The sequence below is a fragment of the Sceloporus occidentalis genome, unplaced genomic scaffold (assembly GCF_023333645.1).
Source record: "Sceloporus occidentalis isolate IW3139 unplaced genomic scaffold, rSceOcc1.0.p SCAF_35, whole genome shotgun sequence".
Lineage (NCBI taxonomy): Eukaryota > Metazoa > Chordata > Lepidosauria > Squamata > Phrynosomatidae > Sceloporus > Sceloporus occidentalis.
The window spans coordinates 5,269,678-5,289,903 of record NW_028317015.1 but is presented as its reverse complement, the minus strand read 5'-3'; the positions used below and the strand labels follow the sequence as shown (position 1 = coordinate 5,289,903).

Sequence of the window (20,226 nt, the reverse complement as noted above, 5' to 3'; positions counted from 1 at the left end):
CCCTGTACGTCTTAACGGCTCCCAAGCCTGTAACCGTTCCCTTCCCGCCCAAATATTAAATTGCCGACCCCGCACATGCCGCGTGCCGCCACCGCAAAGAGCGGGAGATGCGCGCGCCGCAGCACCTGTAACTTCCAGCCCCGGGGTCCAATCCAAACCCTGCCCCTCCCTCGCGCCCGCTGACATTGCCGCGCGACCGTTGAGACGCTCCACGTTGCTATCCTGCTGTCTATAAAACGAGAGGGCCGGGGAAAACAGGTCAGCGAACTCTCCACGGGGCAAGAAGGGACGGTGGGCTGCGAGCAGGTGGGTCCCGGTAATCGCGGCGTGTCTTGCGGGTTATGGTAGGAAGATAATTACCAGCAAAACGCTCACTTCCGGTGCTTCAGGGACCCCCAAGGAAATGAAGGTGTGCGGGGAAGAGTGTCATGGCCGGTACCTGGAGTAGGGAAATAGTTTCCTCCCAGTCCTTTATTTTCCCGATTGATGGGTTGGCCAGTCCATGGCATGGCTCTGGTAGTTTATCATTTAATGCTGTCTGTAGTGGCCACGGAAAAACTTTATTTGTACCAGATGTTAATGGTTTGAGACACTAAATATTTAGTTTACGCTGTCCTTGTTATGTTGTGTTGTACATCTGCATGCCACATACTGCTATTGTTTAGTTGTGTTTCCATTTGTGTATTGTTGTGGCATGGACATAGTAATGGAATTGTGAGTGAATATCCAATGTTTGGCTAATAGATTTTATAGAAGTATGTTTTCTGATGAGGTTTCGGGCTGTGAAGGTAATCTATATGCTGTGATGGAGTGCCAACGGGATGGTAGAATAGATTAAACATACTATCCTATACAGTTAATCTTCAATGACAACCTCCTTGTCTATACCAACTGTCAATTGTGATCCGTAACGAGAATATTTACATTTTTAAACAATATAGATGACTGTCACAAACTTCTCTTGGATTATTACTAATATGATGATCTTTAAAAGTGTGAATATCCAAAATAATCGTAATAATTGATTTTTAGAAAATGTAATGCTTCTTCGTGCAACTGGCTGTCGATTTTCTTTGTTTGCTTCTTTCTCTGGTTGTGTCTTTGGATTTTTTTAGGGGGATAAAAAGAAATCGAGAAGGCCTTTCTCAACTTTTTCTACTTCTCTTTAAATGATTAGTCCGCAGGTATATCTTTCCTCTAACACTACCAAATCTAGCTATAATCACATAATTGGCTTCTGTGGATGGAAATCATTGACACTGATCCAGGCTGAACATCACATTTATATTCAGACCTGTCAGGCGTGATAAGCGATCGGCTCTATCAGCTATTGATTGAGTGTTTAGCGTATATGCGGCTGTCTATGGAAACCTCTTCTACAAAGACATGGTAGTTGGTAAGGCATATGAGTCACGTGGGTTTGCATTGCCTGTACACGCAGAAATCCACCTGCCCTCTTTTACATCACTTACACACGTCCATGGCTACCGATTGTATACAAAAACTTCAACAGACTCTGAGTTGGTCGTAACCGTTTGAAAGGGGAATTTGTTATGCTTTCTACTGCTTAAAGATGTTTTTTGAGGAATATGCACGATGACGGTGGGTGAATACATCCGATTGACATAGATTAACAATTGTAATGCATATTATTATGGACATTATTTAATAGAAACTGATTGATGGTTCTATATATATATATATATATAATGTGTGTGTTTTTAAATATACACGGCAAAATTATTTGTATGGATCCAACCACCAGATTGGATTATTTTAATAATAACAAAATACATTAGAAGGAGGTGAAAGGCACATCGAGGTGCATTGGGCAAATCATCTGGTATTATATAGCTTAAAAAGAGTGGCTCATATTGTGGCATTAAATTATGAATAGTGAACAATATGCAGTGTTTTCATGTCCTCGTTTCTGCCATTCCTCCATTTATATTTTTGTGTAAGATGTGTTGCTGGCAGGTCAAATCGTTAACATGTTTTGTTGTTGTCTCCAGGTTGCGTGGACACATTGCCCAGCATACAGTGTTTGGTTTTGAGGCAGTGTAGTTAGCTGATTGTGTATACAATAAAACCTGCAATCACTAACTAAACTACCATCGAAACATAACACAAAACCACGCTAACACCAGGAACCTCCACAGGATGCGTTGTGGACCCGCAAGTAACTATAAAGTCGGCAGTGGGTGGTAAACATTTCAGTTACATATCTAATGCATGAAATAATTGTTTCCTGTAAAAGGATATTATCAGCCTGGTCACCAGGCAGTGTAGTTAGATGATTTGAAATAACATCAATCACTAACTACACAGCCAGGTGAAAGGGTCTGGACACCAGCCGTTGGCTTTAGTAGAGATAGGAAAGGAAAGTACCGTCAGAGTAGCTGAAATCAGACTTAACTTTGGCTTTACAAGCAATCTGTGTCTCCAGTTCCTAAACTGACAAGTTCATTTTATTTTTAAAATGCTGCCCGTTAAAAAAATTTTTTGGCATTTTACCCCTTTAATTATGGTGATTTACTATGATTTTTCTATTTGATTGGAGAATATAACCACCTAAAGATGAGGCAATCTAGATTGTATTATCAGTTACGGAACTGGAGGCAGTTACATAGAGTATTATAATGCATGCAATCTGTATTTCTGATTTAACTAATTAATAAAATTGGATCTCCGTATGTCTTTTGTCTATTTCTAATGCAGTTGCAATTATTAACTTGACATGGTAGTGTTAATGAGTCAATGATCTAAAATGCAGAACAAAAGTGCTGATTATCTGTCCATTATATGCTTATTACTGTATTTGCTTGATTATAAGATGAGACCCCCCCCCCAAATCTGAATATTGATTTAGGAAAAAAAGAAAAAGCCTGGATATAAGACGACCCTATAGGAAAAAAGTTTTACTAGTAAATGTTAATTCATGTCAACTATTTTGAGAAAAATATATATATTTTTTTTTATTTTTTTTTTCCAACCTGCCCCCAGGCTTGCCACTCGGCCCCAGAAATGCCTTATACCCCTTATATGGCACTGTGGCCCATGATATGCCTTTTAACCCTCTATATGCCACTGTGCCCCATGATATGCCTTTTGACCCCCTATGTCCCACTCTGCCTCCAGAATTGCCTTATGCCCCTAAATGCCACTCTGGCATTTAGGGTGTTAAAAGTCATATTATGGGGCAGAGTGGCATATAGGGAGGTATAAGGCATTTCAGGAGGCAGAGTGGCGTATACAGGGTTAAAAGGCATTTCTGGAGGCAGAGTGGCATTAAGAGGGTTAAAAGGCATATAGTGCACTCTGCCTACAGAAATGCCTTATGCCCCCCATTTAACACCCCCCAAAAAAACTTACCGCCGCTTCTGACTCCCTGGTGTGTAGTCGGGGCAGTGGGTAGACGTCTACGCAATTTGCGTAGGCAACTTCCGCTGCAGCCGGAAGGAGGTGCCGTTCGCCGGCTGTCAGGAGAGTTCGCTGCAGCGGAAGTTGCCTACGTGAATCGCATAGACATCTACCCGCTGCCCCGACTACACACCAGCGCTGCGGGGGATCTGGATCTTGGTCTCATAGTCAGACTTCAATTTGAGGTCTGATTATAAGACGACCCCGATTATAAGATGAGGTGTATTATAATATATATCGAGCAAATACGGTATCATATCTTGATGATTTGTCTTTATTGGAAACTTTCTGTTACATTTTTGCTTTCATTGTAGCCAAAGATTACTTGCGTAAAGGTCTATGGTATAGTCAAACATACAGTGGGGGAATAAAAATGAGCCTGTCTCAATATAATATATACATTCATGTTATGTAATAATGCTTGTTCTTTTTGTTCTTATAACATAAAATAGACCGTCATTTCCCTTCCTTCCTCTCCCTGAATAACTGCTCATTTTATATCGTTTTCAATCTGTTATGGCAGTCGTGAGGAGGAATTAGTTATGCATTTTTTTTCACACCGTCTGATAGGACTTTGCTCTGCTTAGGTAAATTGGCCACTGGCTTCTTACCCAAAAATATTGTCAATTGAAGTATTTATTTATTCCATCACATACAACCATAGAAGAAGAGTTTAGGTTCCCATCCTTGACTTCTCTATACATTATGAAATTCCAACTCCAATGATCTTCTGCTTCCGCAAGAGCTTGGCTGGCCTTGTATAAGGCATACTTAAATGGATGTGTCCAAAACCATTAAATTATGTAGGCCCCTCTTGCTGGAGAAACTTGCTGGTGTTGGCCTTCAGAATGAATAACGAAATAAGGAAGTTGAAACCACAACACTCCCTTAAGTAAATAAACCTATTTGTTTCAATAATTGCCCCTGGGGTTCTTGGCTCTATTACATGACTTACCCATGTACTATAAAATGCACACCCCACCCCTCAATGGTCAACAAATTCCACATACTGGAAACCAAGCAACAGAAAAAAGTCAACAACAATTGTCCAATAATGAAAAAGAGAAAAGAAAGAAAATGCTCCGAGTGCCAGAATTATGTAGGCTGCGGAGTGAAGAAGCGATATACGGCAGTTTGTTTTTCATGTTGGATCATGTAAGCAGTTTCTTTATGATAATTAAGGTTGTAGGTATTTAAATTTTTTCTTTCTTGGCGTGTAAGTTTTTCATGCACATGTATGACCTCTTTTTTTGCACGCTTTTTACATGGTTACATCATCAAGGACCACCGTGAAACACTGAGAACCAATTTTATAATGACACTTGAACTGGTTTCAAGAGGACACCACGGCTCACATTGTAGAAGATTCATATCTCAGGTCCCTTCTCACTGCTGTATTGGAAAACATAATCACTCTAAAGTTATTCCTCGGGCAGAACAAAACTGACGCGATTATTCATAAACTGTCATTTTACCTTAAATTATTTCAGATTAGTGGGAAAATAATTTCCAGGTATAAGAGCAACCTGGTCATGGATCGATGACATCATACTATATAAACTTTCCCATCTGTGGAGAAACTCACAGAGGTTCTTCGAGCAAATGAACATTTAGCAAGTCGTGTGTTCATTTTATTGGCTAATGAAGTGAAATGATTATTTTAAATACAGAGTATCGTCTGAACAAAGTTTTAAATGATCTATTTGCAAAGTATCTGGTTTATAATCAAGAATTATTAATGCGTAGTGTTCTCAAACTCTTTTTGTAGGACCAGTTCCGAAGCTCACCAGCATGTCACAATCTTCCCACAGCAAATTGCATTCAAAAGTTTCTGATGAGCCCCATCCCAGCCCCCCCCCCCACCCCTCAGGTTTAGATCATGACCGGCAGATACATAACTATAGTATTAACATGTCTAATGTCAGCAAGTACAAATACATCATACGCTGCTTGATTGCCGAGCTGTCAGTCTGCATGTATTTAACTGCTTAACGTTTGACAGCATCGTCATAAAGAACCTGGTTATTGGGCACTATTTACATAAACAAATGATCAGCTTTCAGCTTTGACAGAGATGAAAGGTGTGAGAAAGTGAAATTCCATACAGTAACACGTTGTCTTAAACAATTATGCTATACATTTACACAAGTTTGGAACAGAATCACAAATAAGTGGGCTCTGTTTCTGGGTGTTTTGTGAAACGATTGGTCAAGACCTGAGTTTCTTGGCTAATCCTAAACAATTGACCTTATCCTATTATATTACAATATAATGCCTGGATCTTAATCTCTTAGAGGGCCATCACATCAATAAAGGATTAGGGTGTGGGACATGGTAAATGTTTGTCCTAAAGTGGACTAAAGGAACTCCAGTAAATGGCACCCAAGCAATGTTCAAGCCGTTTATGACAAAGTAAAAAATACATATTTTATTCTAATTCAATGTAAAAATGTATAAAAGACTCCCACAATCACGCTCAAATACACAGCTATAACATTAAGACCACCTGTCTAATATTGTGTGGGTCCCCCTTATTTGCCGGCAAAACAGCCCTGACCTGCTGAGGCATGGACTCCACTAGACCTCTGAAGGTGTGCTGTGGGATCCGGCACCGAGACGTTAGCAGCAGATCCTTTAAGTCCTGTAAGTTGTGAAGTGCGGATTTCATGGATGCATCCGGGTGCCATGTGTTGTAAAAGAACACGTGATCCATCACAACAGGCCACCTTCCACTGCTCCGTGGTCCGTTTGTTATGCCCACGTGCCCATTGTAGGCTCTTTCATCAGTGGACAGGGTTCAGCATGGGCAACCTGACTGCTCTGCGGCTACGTAGCCCCATACGCAACAAACTGCAGTGCACTGCTTGTTCTGACTCCTTTCTATCAGAACCACCATTAAGTTAATCAACAATTTTAAGCTACAGTAGTTCGTCTGTTGGATTTGACCACACGGGTTAGCCATCGTCCCCTACGTGCATCAATGAGCCTTGGCCGCCCATGACCCTGTTGCTGGTTCACCCCTTTTCTTTCCTTGGACCACTTCTGACAAGCACGGTGTTCTCATGCTGTTCTTATATTCCTAAGTAGAATATGGTTGCAACGTAATAATCAAAACTTTATCCTGTATCTTCCATCCAAACACCCATAGGTATACCAATAGAGTTGCTCGTACGGACATTTAAAATCCTGGCGCCAAAGCTGCTGCGTAGTGCGTACCGCGTTAACCCCGTATTAACCCCTCCCACAAAAGACGCCAAAAACGAAGAAAAGAAACGAACACAAAGAGTGTACATGAATATGCGCCTGAACCGAACACAGGAACGGGCGAATATTCGTGGAATACAAAGATTTTTTCACCCACGAAGAGTTGGCCTGCGCCCGAATCTAATTATTATTATGAAATGAGCAAAGAGGGCCACGTGCTTTCTGGGATACTGTTAGAGGACTGATTAGCATTTACTTATTGCTATTTATTCAAACCTGTGAAACATAAAAGAAGAATGATGCATTTTATCTATACAATGTAGATTAAAAAGATGTGTTCTCGTGTGTTTCTACCCATTACTGTAACTTTTAGGAATGTGGGACACTGCGATACCCACTAAATATTCCGAACTCCAAGAAAGGGGGGCAGAAAGAAGGAGAAAAGGATATGGATCCCATAAAGGCACTGTACCTCCTAAAAGGGGACTCTTGGGAGGTACTTTTATAGATAACCTCCGACAGGGTTATAGAAAAGCAGCCATAACGGCTTCTGACTTTTAACCCCACTGTTACTAGTGAGGATCACAATACGGGGGTTACAGGGGAATTTTGGTAATTTGCGCAGATAAAACTGTGCGGGGGATCCAAGTGGTGGCCCTAACATTCACCTCATTATTAAACTATAGTTTGGTGTTCTGCCCTCTCAGGAGAAAGCACACAGAAAAGCGATACCGGCGCTGGTAATTTATCACATGATGGCTGTTTATGTAACAGAGGATGACATGTAGAGGAAGTATAATGTGTTTTATTTACCTGCAGTTAGTATACTTTGACTTTAGGCCTACAGAGCACAATGATCCACTCATACCCAGCAAACAGTGCGAGGAAAAGAGAGGAAAGATAGAGGGATTTTGGTGCCATAGAGGGACTGTCCCTGCTAAAGAGAGACGCTTGGGATGTATGCACCAATAACTGGAGGTTAATTTGGATGCTGAAGCGTCTTGTGACCAAGGCAACAAGAGCGTCCGCTGCGTGTTTCAGCTGGGCGTTGCGTAGTCATGGAGACGGCAGCGTCCCAAAGTGACCATGGTAACGGAGCGTAGAGCCGCTGAGTCCTATGCCAACTTCCGGTGTCAATCAACCGTCTCTGATGGAGAGTGACAAAGATATATACGGCGATTATACCGTATTTACCGGCTCATCCGAGCAGGACGTCATGTGCTGTAAAATCTTCTGGAATTCGGTGACTTTACAGCCGCCGCTGGAATCCAGACTGGTGTCCGGGGACATGGAGCAGCGACTGAAAGCGGCCGGCAGCCCGAAACTGCGTAAGTACCGGGGGGGTATGCGATAACAACGCGGATGGAGTGGATGCTCAGGGAGAGATATAAGTTAGCGAGGCAGATTTACAGGAGCGAGAAGTGAGTAGGAGTGAAGGTGGACAGGTGAAAAGTTCTCCAGAAAGGATGTGGGGCGGAATAAGTGAACGCATGAGTGAAAAATCAAGCGATAAGGTAGAAACAGTAAGGACGCGGCGCAGAAAAGAGCAACTATACCGAAAAATAACCAAAGTAGTCAGTAGAGGATTATAGACAGGGATGCGATGATTTAGTAATCCAAAAATTCATCCCTGCTGAGAAACAATATTAATGCTGGCCAGTACACCTGTGCTCTGGAGTCAGGCCTGTCTCAGGGATCGCAGGATACATGGCAGATACACGCTAAGGTACGGTGAGTAGTCAGTTGTGGGATGTAGCATGAGGGTAGATGGCGGGTGTGCATTCATGTATATTTCTAATGTCTGTTAACTGCCCCAGTAAAAATGTACAGCGCTGCTTAATTTATTGGCGCTTAATAAATAATAATAATAATAGTATCAAGATGATTGCCAATGATAAACTTCATTTATTATCGATACATATGTATGTGTGTGTATATATATATAATTATACTTACTGCTCCTTTGCCTAAAATGTAATGAAATCATATAAATAAAAGAAAAAAGAATTTGGGAAATATTGTCAGTTTGTGGTAAGTGATGCGCTTACCTAGATGGAAACCGAACAAGAGCCTTTTTGGCCAAAATCCATAAGTGTACTTAATTGTAAATTTAATGCAGAATGGTTTGAAAAATGGATCCTCCAGGCCATAGCCTTGCCTTGGCATCTGTCCGCAGATGTCACATACTGCCAGCTTTGTCCCCAAACAGCTTGTGAGTGCCACCTTTGCTCCAAACAGCTTCTCTGTGCCACCTTTGTCCCCAAAACAGCTGCCTGCTGGATATAAGTGACCAACACACTGTGCTTCCCCTCAACCGACTAGATTGTAAACTCACAAGAACAGGGCCCTCTTCTCCTTTTGTTCCTAATTGTTTATGATTTTAAATTGATCCTACTGACTCTGATTGTAAAGAGCTACTATATAAATAAATGTAATGTGTATGAAGCCCACAGCCAGACATTCCAGGATCGGAACTGTTACACTGGCCTGTGGGCATTTGCCAAATGCCCTGTGCCCTTCTGTCTTGATGCCAGACCCTTTTTAAACCTAATAGTTTTAGTGGAGCAAGCTGGCAACGCTCAGAGCTCCTCTAGGAAGCCATTAAAAAATACCCAAAATACGTTCACCTCACTTTTCTTAAAATGCCCCTCCAAACAAAAAAAGAACAAAGCGGACAGCTTTCACCAGGAGCCCCAACTGCACTGATCACAGTAATATTTCCTAAAACCAACCCCCTGCCAGCTTCTCCCGTACCCATTACAAAAAATCCCATGGCAAGGGAGATTGCTATTAACCCCCTGCATGCCACTCATTACCCCCCAATGCCATTGTGTTGGAGCTCAAGTATGGTGTTTTATGACAGCATAGAATGGGTTAATGTCTTATTGGGAGGTAATTATTATATATCCAGAAATACTATGCAGAAGATATCGATAGGTAAAGAAACAATAAACCAGCTTCCCATTACTGATCGTAAGCGTGTGAATCAAAAATACAGCTAATATAAGATATATTATTCTCTCTGCAGCATAATATACATTCGGTTTATAATCTATACAGATATATGTTTATGCAGAATGCTGCTTCGTGAACTATGCTATATGTTCTGGACTCCGACAGCTCTGGCCGGATCATTAATCCACTAATCGTTACATTAAAAAGGTTTCGACTGCGCCAAACAATACTTAAACAGCCATGTCAGGGAAACATGAATAAAAAAAATCAATTGGAATCCGCTTTTGGAGCATTGATTGCATTTAATGAAATGATTCTTCGTGCCGTGTGAAAGATGTGCACTAAAATAAGATGAAGAATGCTCATGGTGAGTGATTCATTTCCACAATCACATGTGAAATACTAATATTTCCACATCAATAAACAAATTGTAACCCTTTTATAGACGTTTCAAAAGGTTTGAGTTCATTTCATTTACTGAGAGGGTGATAGATACATGGAATGCCTCCCAGCAGAAGGGTTAGGGTCCAATGCAGTCAGGGAATTTAAACAAGCTGTCCTGAACCTAAGACAAGACCCACAACTGACTAAAGTCTGAGTTTTTACATCAGCTTTAGATGATGATCTATTTATTATATATAATATTATATAATTAATATCTAATAGATATTATATATCATACATTATATATATTCTTAAACTGTAAAAAATATATATATATTTTTACAGTTTATTATCTATGCCTGGATAGACTTCATTGAATGTCATCGAGTTACATTTACTATCATACACTTAGCATTAGTAGGCATTATTGATTATGGGGGATATTCATTGGTTTAATTTTATATATGATAAACGTTCTTTATTTCTTTTTGGCTCATTAGGAAGGAACTCTGCTCAGCAACAATTGTTAGAAGATCTCAGTAAGTATAAGACATGATGCACCAGAAGAACAAAATGAAAAGCTTTGGATAATCGCTCACAGATTCTACAATGTTATTTTAATTAGTATTGGCCAATCCTTTCCCGTTTATAAATGATAAATCATATTTAGGTTTATGATTCAGAAAAGTTCTATAACCAGTCCCTCCTTGGGAAGCAAACCCTATATATATTATCGATAATAATCGTTAATGAAAATCGTCAACGATTTTCATTATCGATTAGTCGAATCGATTTTTATCGATTATAAAAAGAGGTTTTTTTAAGAGCAAATGCTCTGAAAAACTCCTCTCCTTATATAATCCGACCTCAAACAGAGATCGGATTAAAATACTAGAATCCAGATCCCCCGCAACGCTGCAGGGGACCTGGATTCCCCTCACTGTCGGCCGGTCTCTCACTTCCGTCTCTCTCCCCCCTCCCATACACCCCTCTCACTCCTCCCCCCTCCCAAACATCACTTTGCCTCTCTCCCTACTCCCTGGTGCTTTGTGAACCTCTGTTGCTGACAGGCACTTTCACTGCAGCATCGCGCAGCCCCCCACCGGCTGACAGAGAATCATCCTCTCTGTCAGCCGGTGGGGGTCTGAATCGCACAGACAGCCTCCGTTACTGCCCTTCACTTACGCTGAGGCTTCTATGAAGCTGCAGTGAAAGTGCCTGTCAGCAACGAAGTCGGGAGAGAGGCAGAGCGGTGTATGGGAGGGGGGAGGAGTCAGAGGGGTGTATGGGAGCCACCCTCCCATACTCCACTCTGGCTCCTCCCCCTCCCATACGTCACTCTGCCTCTCTACCCGGCTCCCTGGTGTCTTCTGAACCTCCGTTGCTGACAGGAGGCAGAGTGGAGTATGGGAGGGGGGATGAGGCAGAGTGGAGTATGGGAGGAGGTAAAGTGGTGTATGGGAGGGGGAGGAGCCAACGTGGTGTATGGGAGGGGGAGGAGCCAAAGTGGTGTATGGGAGGGGGGAGGAGGCAGAGTGGTGTATGGGAGGGGGGAGGAGGCAGAGTGGAGTATGGGAGGGGGAGGAGCCAGAGTGGTGTATGGGAGGGGGAGGAGGCAGAGTGGAGTATGGGAGGGGGAGGAGCCAGAGTGGTATATGGGAGGGGGAGGAGCCAGAGTGGTGTATGGGTGAGTTATAGTGGTGTATGGGGGTATATGGTGTATGGTGTATGAATTTCAGGGCATATAGGGGGTATAAGGCATATCAATATTAGGCATATCAGGGGGGGATAAAACATATCTGGGGGTAAAAGGTATATCAGGGGGCTCAGTTGCATATCACTGGCATATAAGGAGTATAAGGCATATCGGGGGCACAGTGGTATATCAGGGGGCACAGTGGAATCTCTGGCATATAGGAGATATAAGGCATATATGGGGCAGAGTGGCAAGCTGGGGGTCAGATGTGTATAACTGGGGGCAGTTTGGTAAATAAAAGAAAATATAAACAAGGCTTTTTTCTCATAGTTTTTATTAAATATGAAAAATAGTTAACATATGAATTAATATTTACTAATAACTTTGTATTAAAACCTAGTTTGAGAAACACCGTGTTTCGGTTCTTGTAGCTTTTATTATTATGTCAGTAAAATAAGAAGGTGAATAGAGAGAGGCCATTGCAATAAAGAGATTTAAGTGTAAATTGTACGTTTTTTTTATTACATTATTTTAAATTTAAAAAAATTGCATTTTTTTTATCCGATTAATCGAAAAAATAATCGGCCAACTAATCGATTATTAAAATAATCGTTAGTTGCAGCCCTAATATATATATATATATATATATATATATACACACACACATGACAGGGTGGATTATTTATAAAGAATGCTTCTGCTCCAGTCATTTTTTTTTATCTTCACTCATCATCTTGACACATATTCAGATGAGATTTAATCTGCAGTTACTTTGTGACATTGTAATTAACTAAACATCTGTAATTTTGCCTTTTAGAAACTGAATATTTCATACTTGAAGCCCAAAAAGAGGAACGACTGAAGCAGAAAGCAGTTTATCTAGAGAAGGTAACATGTTTGCAGAGGATCGGATGTTCCTTGTTTAAGTTCAATAAAATCAGTTTTGTATTCTTGTCGATAATAACCCTTTTATTTATTGGTAGCGTATCAAATGTCTGCCCGTTTTACTTTGTGTTATTCTGTTTCTCTCTTTTCTGTTGATGGGAAGGACCGGGTAGATACACGGCAGATATCTCTACCCCCTTACTACAAGGTAGAGCCCTGCGCGGGACTGTTTTCTTAATCCCGCGCCCGCTGAATTTCTGACCGCTCCCGCCATGTGTGTGTTCCACTCCCGCCAGCCCGTTCCCGCAATGTGTGTCTGATCCCGCCCGCTCCCGTAACATGTGTGTTCGATCCCGCCCGCTCCCGCAAACATCATTCACAAACATTCATCCCATCATTCACAGATACTCATTCATTTCCTCATTCACGCATACTTGTTCATACAAACTCCCCCACCCCCTTACCTGAACGTCAGGTTTCCCAGCATCTCTTCTCTTGTACTGCCCAGGGGAAGCAGCCTTGTGGGGGTGCCGCCCGCAATACGCGATAAACCGCCCCCACCCGCAATTTTTTTGATGGGTCCCAAGGGACCCGCATCCCGATGCAGTCCTCTACTATAGGGTAACATGGGGTGTCGCAATAAGCTGCCTCACTACTTATAGGCAATCACACTTAATGATTTGTACTTTTATCATTTTCTTTTGATCCATTCATAACTCTTAGGAATGTCGGGTGAAATCTGTGACTTTGCTTTCCCTGCTTGTCTGTGCAGCAGTTGGGTTAAATTGCTTGTGGAGTTCAGGTAGCAGCAGTACATATATATACAAAAGCAGGTAACCCTGCGCAAGGTGACACATCAACCTGCGAAAACCCCCAACAGTGCTATAAAACACGTGAATGGATGAATGATTCCAGATCTAGATAATAATAGAATACTATAGGGCTGCAACTAACGATTATTTTAATAATCGATTAGTTGGCCGATTATTTTTTCGATTAATCAGATAAAAAAATGCAATTTTTTTTTTAATTTAAAATAATGTCATAAAAAAAAATACAATTTACACTTTCATCTCTTTATTGTAATGGCCTCTCTCTCTCTATTCACCTTCTTATTTTACTGACATAATAATAAAAGCTACAAGAACCCAAACACAGTGTTTCTCAAACTAGGTTTTAATACAAAGTTATAAGTAAATATTAATTCATATGTTAACTATTTTTCATATTTAATAAAAACTAGGGCTGCAACAACTAATCGATAATGAAAATCGTTGCCAACGAATTTCATTATCGATTAGTTGAATCGATTTTTATCGATTATAAAATGAGGGTTTTTTCAGAGCAAACGCTCTGAAAAATACCCCTCATTATATAAACCGTTTCAGTGACTCACAGCAGCAGCTCCTACTTACCAGTCCCTCCCTGTAATCACTGTGACAACTGGCCCCGCCCCCTTCCTTCTCCAGGCCAGAACCACATGACTGTGACACTCATCTAACTGTAAATATAAAATTAATATTTGGGCTGCTGAAAGTTAGGGGAGGTGGGGGTTAATGTAGGGCAAGTTATGGTTAATGGAGTATTTAGGGTTAATTTAGGGGCAGTTATGGTTAATGGGGTGTTTGGGGTTAATTTGAGGCAGTTGTGGTTAATGGTGTGTTTAGGGTTAATTTAGGGGCTGTTGTGGTTGATGGGGTCTTTAGGGTTAATTTAGGGGATGCTGTGGTTGATGGGGTGTTTAGGGTTAATTTAGGGGATACTTTGGTTAATGGGGTCTTTAGGGTTAATTTAGGGGATGCTGTGGTTAATGGGGTGTTTAGGGTTAATTTAGGGTAGTTGTGTTTGATGGGGTATTTAGAGTTAATTTAGGGGTAGTTATGGTTAATGGGGTGCTTAGGGTAAATTTAATGATGAGGACTGAGGGTTAATTTAATTAATTTAATAAAGTTAACTTAAGGTGCAGTTAGAGATAAAGGGGGGGCAAACTAAGGGGAATCTAAATCCTGGGGGCAGTGAAGATTAACCCAGTACTTATTTATAAAAATATGGTGTCAGTGCGATGCAAACGGGTCTGTGACTCTATGAGGGCACTATGAGATATCTGGGGGGTATAAGTCATATCTGGGGAGGACGGAGTGACAGATCTGGGGGTATAAGGCATATATAGTATATAAGGCATATGTGGGGAGGGCAGTGTGGCATGTCTGGGGAGGATGGAGTGGTGTATCAGGGGGTATAAGGCGTATCAGGCACAGTGGCATATGTGGGAGGCAGAGTGGCATATGTGGGAGGCAGCGTGGAGTGGCAAATGTGGGAGGCAGCGTGGAGTGGCATATGTGGGAGGCAGAGTGGCATATGTGGGAGGCAGCGTGGCAAGCCTGGGCTCAAATGTGCATAAATTGGGGGCGCTGGTTGGGAAATAAAGACAAGAAATGCATTTTATCAAAGTTTTTTTTATTCTGCTGTTTGTATTTAACATCATTTGTTTATTAAATAATTTAAAATAAATGAAAAATTTACATTCATAATCGATTAATCGAAAAAATAATCGTTAGTTGCAGCCCTAATAAAAACTATGAGAAAAAAGCCTTGTTTATATTTTCTTTTATTTACCAAACTGCCCCCAGTTGTGCACATCTGACCCCCAGCTTGCCACTCTTCCCCCATATATGCCTTATACTCCTTATATGCCAGTGATATGCAACTGAGCCCCCAGATATGTCTTATGCCCCCCTGATATGCCTAATATCGATATGCCTTATAAATTCCAATATGCCACTTGCCCCCATTTATGCCTTATACCTCCTTATATGCCACTGTGCACCCTGATATGCCACTCTGCCCCCCCCATAAGTGCCCTGCATCACCCTGAAATTCATTATACTCCCTGATTCACCACTCTGCCTCCCCCAGATATGCCACTCTGAAATTCTTTATACCCCCTCCATACACCACTCTACCTCCCCCTATACACCACTCTAACTCCCCCAGATATGCCATTCTGCCTTCCCGAAATTCATTACACCCTCATACACCACTATAATTCACCCATATACCACTCTGCCTCCTCCCCCATCCCATACACCACTCTGCCTCCTCCCCCATCCCATACACCACTCTGCCTCCTCCCCCATCCCATACACCACTCTGCCTCCTCCCCCATCCCATACGCCACTCTGCCTCCTCCCCCATCCCATACGCCACTCTGCCTCCTCCCCCATCCCATACGCCACTCTGCCTCCTCCCCCATCCCATACACCACTCTGCCTCCTCCCCCTCCCATACACCACTCTGCCTCCTCCCCTCCCATACACCACTCTGCCTCCTCCCCCATCCCATACACCACTCTGCCTCCTCCCCCATCCCATACACCACTCTGCCTCCTCCCCCATCCCATACACCACTCTGCCTCCTCCCCCTCCCATACACCACTCTGCCTCCTCCCCCTCTCATACACCACTCTGCCTCCTCCCCCTCTCATACACCACTCTGCCTCCTCCCCCATCTCATACACCACTCTGCCTCCTCCCCATCCCATACACCGCTCTGCCTCCTCCCCCCTCCCATACACCACTCTGCCTCCTCCCCCTCCCATACACCACTCTGACTCCTCCCCCCTCCCATACACCACTCTGCCTCCTCCCCCCTCCCATACACCACTCTGCCTCCTCCCCCCTCCCATATACCACTTTGCCCCCTCCCATACACCACTTTGCCTCCTCCCCCTCCCATACTCCACTCTGCCTCCTCCCACTCTGCCTCCTGTCAGCAACGGAGGTTCACAAGACACCAGGGAGTCGGGAGAGAGGCAGAGTGGTGTATGGGAGGGGGGATGAGTCAGAGGGGTGTATGGAAGTGGAGGGGAGAGACGGAAGTTGTCTGTGCGATACGCACGGACACCCACCGGCCGACAGTGAGGGGAATCCAGGTCTCCTGCAGCGTTGCGGGGGATCTGGATTCTAATGTTATAATCCGATCTCTGTTTGAGAGAGGAGAGGAGTTTTTCAGAGCATTTTATAATCGATAAAAATCGATTCGACTAATCGATAATGAAAATCGGCAACGATTTTAATTATCGATTTTATCGATTAGTTGTTTCAGCCCTAGAATACTAGAATACTATACCTTCCCAAAAATCACGGGAGAGCAAATGGTTAAAAGTAAAAAATAAAGAAACATTAAATACAATAAAGAAAGTGTGATGGCGATACTGAACTAATACAGCTTTCCTTCTGTCTGTGACTCCCCATTTGATCACTTGGTAGAAGTTATTTTGTATTCGCTTCATTGTAGCTTTTTGGTGAAGAATCCATGACTGCTATTTGAGGTTTAATCAGGTAGTCGAATAGCAAAGTATGCGTTTCAAACACTCTTTACACCTGTTAAGGCTCTTTAATTCTGTTTGGCCTCCTCGTGATGTTTCGAACCTTCTACAACACACCGTTTATCTTCCGTGAAGGGAAATCATTTCACTGATTCTAATGAATAGAGGATCCTATAGATTTGTCTTTGGAGATTGATCGTTGTCAGAAGGATGTATGGTCCACTTAGGGCATGAGTGGACAGATGTCAGTGGGAAACTAAATGTATTAAAGGGCAAAATTATTGCAAGTAGGGTTAAAAAAGCTTCCTGCACTTCCCTTTTCATATATATATATATATATGAAAATTTCTTTGTTATTAATATTTTTTCAGGTAATTAAAAAGATGGACGTTTCTACCTCTGGATCATTAATTAGATAGGCTTTAACCCTTTTGACTCTACACTGTGTTTGAACCGGCAGATTTGTTGGAGCGCCATACATCCTATATATATTTTGTTGACACATTTAACAAGCATCTCGTCAGATGTAACGAGATCTTTTGATTGCCAATAAAGCTTGCCATTAGAACACAGTCTGCACTGGCATCCACTCATCGATTGCTGATGTTTCCATGAGATGGAGCATTTTAATTATTTTATTTACAAGAATCCGTCTGTGTTTAGCTTGTAAATTTGACTGGAAACTTCCCAGAAGACTGAGCATTTATCCTAATATATAAAGAGAAAATACTCCCGGAGGAGCATTGAGTTTTATATGGAAATGGGGCTTAAATGTTCAAATCCCCATGAGAGTATTAATCTTAACTAAACTACCGTAAAGAATCCTTTACACATAACTTATTGAGCATCAAGAATTGAATGGTATGAAATCCAAAATAATCTTTAAAATCGATTGGCACTGAAGATTCCCCTATGTTTTATTTTTTTACATTGGATATACTGTATACACATACTTGGTTAGTGGAACTTGGTATGGTCCATCCACTTCAAGACTCTACATGTTGAGTGCTCTGAGATGTCCATCATGCATGCTGCTGTTGTAATGAGTGCTTATTTATATTATTATTTGTTCTAGGTGTTTTTCACCCATTTTTGTTATTATTATTATTATTTATTGTTTTATATAGAGCCATCATATTCCAAAGCACTATACAATGGGGCCAATAAAAAGCTGTTTTTGCTTACAGAACTGCCACTGTGCTCTGGTTGTTTTTTTATTATTCTATGTGGTAATCTCAGGAGGTCAATGGTTTCTAAGATGCTGCAACCACCGTGTCTGGCACCAACAAGTATGCTATACAGTATGTTCCCCATTAGAGGACTGCACTGGGAGGCGGGACCCGCCAAAAAACTTGCGGGCGCGGGCGGTCTTGCTGGGGCTGCGGGCGGGTCAGGCACTGTACCTGCGGGTCCCGGTAATCACGCGCAGTCCCGCAAGGCTGCCTTCTTGCTGCTCCCTTACAGTGTCTCCTAGCTTGCTCCGCCCAGGAACAAAACGGAGTCACGTGATGTGACGTCACTTCCTGTGACTCCGCCTTGTTCCTGGGCGGAGCAAGAGAAGAGACGCCGTGAGGGAACAACTCGAGGGCAGCCGCGCGGGACTGCGCGGGAAATCAGGTAAGGAGGCGGGCATGATTGGCCACAAATGTGGCGGGAGCGGGCGGGATTGGCCACAAATGTGGCGGGAGCGGCACACCCACATTGCGGGAGCTGGATTAAAAACCGCGGGAGCGGGCGGGAGCGGGATTAAAAAAGTAGTCCCGCGCAGGGCTCTATTCCCCATTATATTGTGTGGTTGAGGCCACACAATTTGTTGTTTGGCTACTTGTGTTAAGGTCGGTTACTTTATTACATATACCTTCTCATTAACTTAACGAGAAGGTCTACCAAATGAAGTAACCACTGAGTATTTATCACACCGGATCTAATATTAGTTGAAGTACCAAAACAAACCCATCATTATTGTGAAAAGTTAAATGGCCGCCATACTGTATATTCTCATGGGTCGATGATAATGATGTCATTTAGGTATTTGATGCCATCAGTTTATGTTTTTACACATTTTAATCCTACAACATAAATATAAAGCTTGATGTATCGAAAGGGTTGAAGTGTAAAAAAAATAATAATAATCTAACAAATGGCTTAAAGCTATCAAAGGAATATCTTAATGTCTGTCTGATTTGGATTCTAAACTAAACAAGTATGGGCATACCTAATTTCAATAACCAATTCAATTAGATTACAAATGGATTCCATCAATTTTAAACTCAGCCAGTTAGAGGAATATTATTAATGCTAAATAATTAAATCTTTAATTTCCAATTCCATCAGAAGTCAGGGCTATTTTATATTTAACTACAGAAAATTGGATGGATCCTAATTAAAGCTTTCTCCGTATGGGTTTTCTCCAAGTTGCTCGACTGAATGCTTTCGCCAATCTGCTGGGATTTTATCACGCTCCCATGATATGGCATTTTGTGGCAAACAGTATTTCTGTTTGTTATAGGGCATAACAATCTACCTCTGTAATGGAAATGACAGTCAATCAGGGAATGCCAACATTCTTACTTAAAAGGGTGCGCCAACTATGGAAACTGCAAACCGCCATCTTCTTCTGCATAGACAACACAGCCTAACCATGCGCAGCCCACCCGATACCCCCAATGCCCATATGCCGCCTCTTTGTACATGCACAGTGTCATTTTTACTGCTTCTGTTGTGCCTTTATATTTAAGATGATCATCAAAACCATCCCAAAGGTACAATTAATACATTACAATAACTTAGCACAAGTAACAATAACAAGTGGCTTAATGGTTTAAAAGGTAATTGCATAATGTGTAGGAGGATTTAAAATTTTAATCGAGGTCCGCGGGACCATTAGTAATTTCCATCAGAAGAGTCAGCGTTATGTCAATTTAGACAATAATGGAAATTGCCATTGATTTGTAATGACGGTTAAATTGAGCAGATACAGCTTCCTCTACGTTCATTGGTAGCGGTCCAGGCAGCACAGTAACGCTTGCTGGTAGACTCTGTGGGTAGAACGTTATGGTGAAGGAAACGGGAACCAGGGGGTCTTAGCTGGGGTGTCTGATTCATCCAATTCTGCTTTTTTTCTACACAAAACCATGAGGATTTAGGTCTGTGATACAAACATACCCACCAACATTCTGAGTTCCTAGAAAAGACACATCAGAGGAGCAGAGAGATCGAGGATTTTGGGTCCCAAAGTGGGCCCACTGCTTCTAAAGGGTCATCTGGAAAATATATTATACCATGTATATTGTCTACTGTTGTGAGTCATATTCTCATATATAATATAATATATATATATATATATATATATATA

The 20,226-nt window shown here is 42.0% G+C and overlaps 1 protein-coding gene across 1 annotated transcript in view; it reads left to right on the top strand.

The window, feature by feature from the left end:
* Positions 1–7,741: 7,741 nt before the first annotated feature.
* The window catches only part of LOC149298011 (cilia- and flagella-associated protein HOATZ-like), a 31,447-nt gene continuing 18,962 nt past the window's right edge, over positions 7,742–20,226 (top strand). The window contains exons 1-3 of the mRNA XM_089487873.1: positions 7,742–7,952; positions 10,464–10,502; positions 12,477–12,547. Coding sequence (XP_089343999.1) covers positions 7,742–7,952; positions 10,464–10,502; positions 12,477–12,547 — 321 coding nt within the window. The remainder of the gene's footprint in view (positions 7,953–10,463; positions 10,503–12,476; positions 12,548–20,226) is intronic.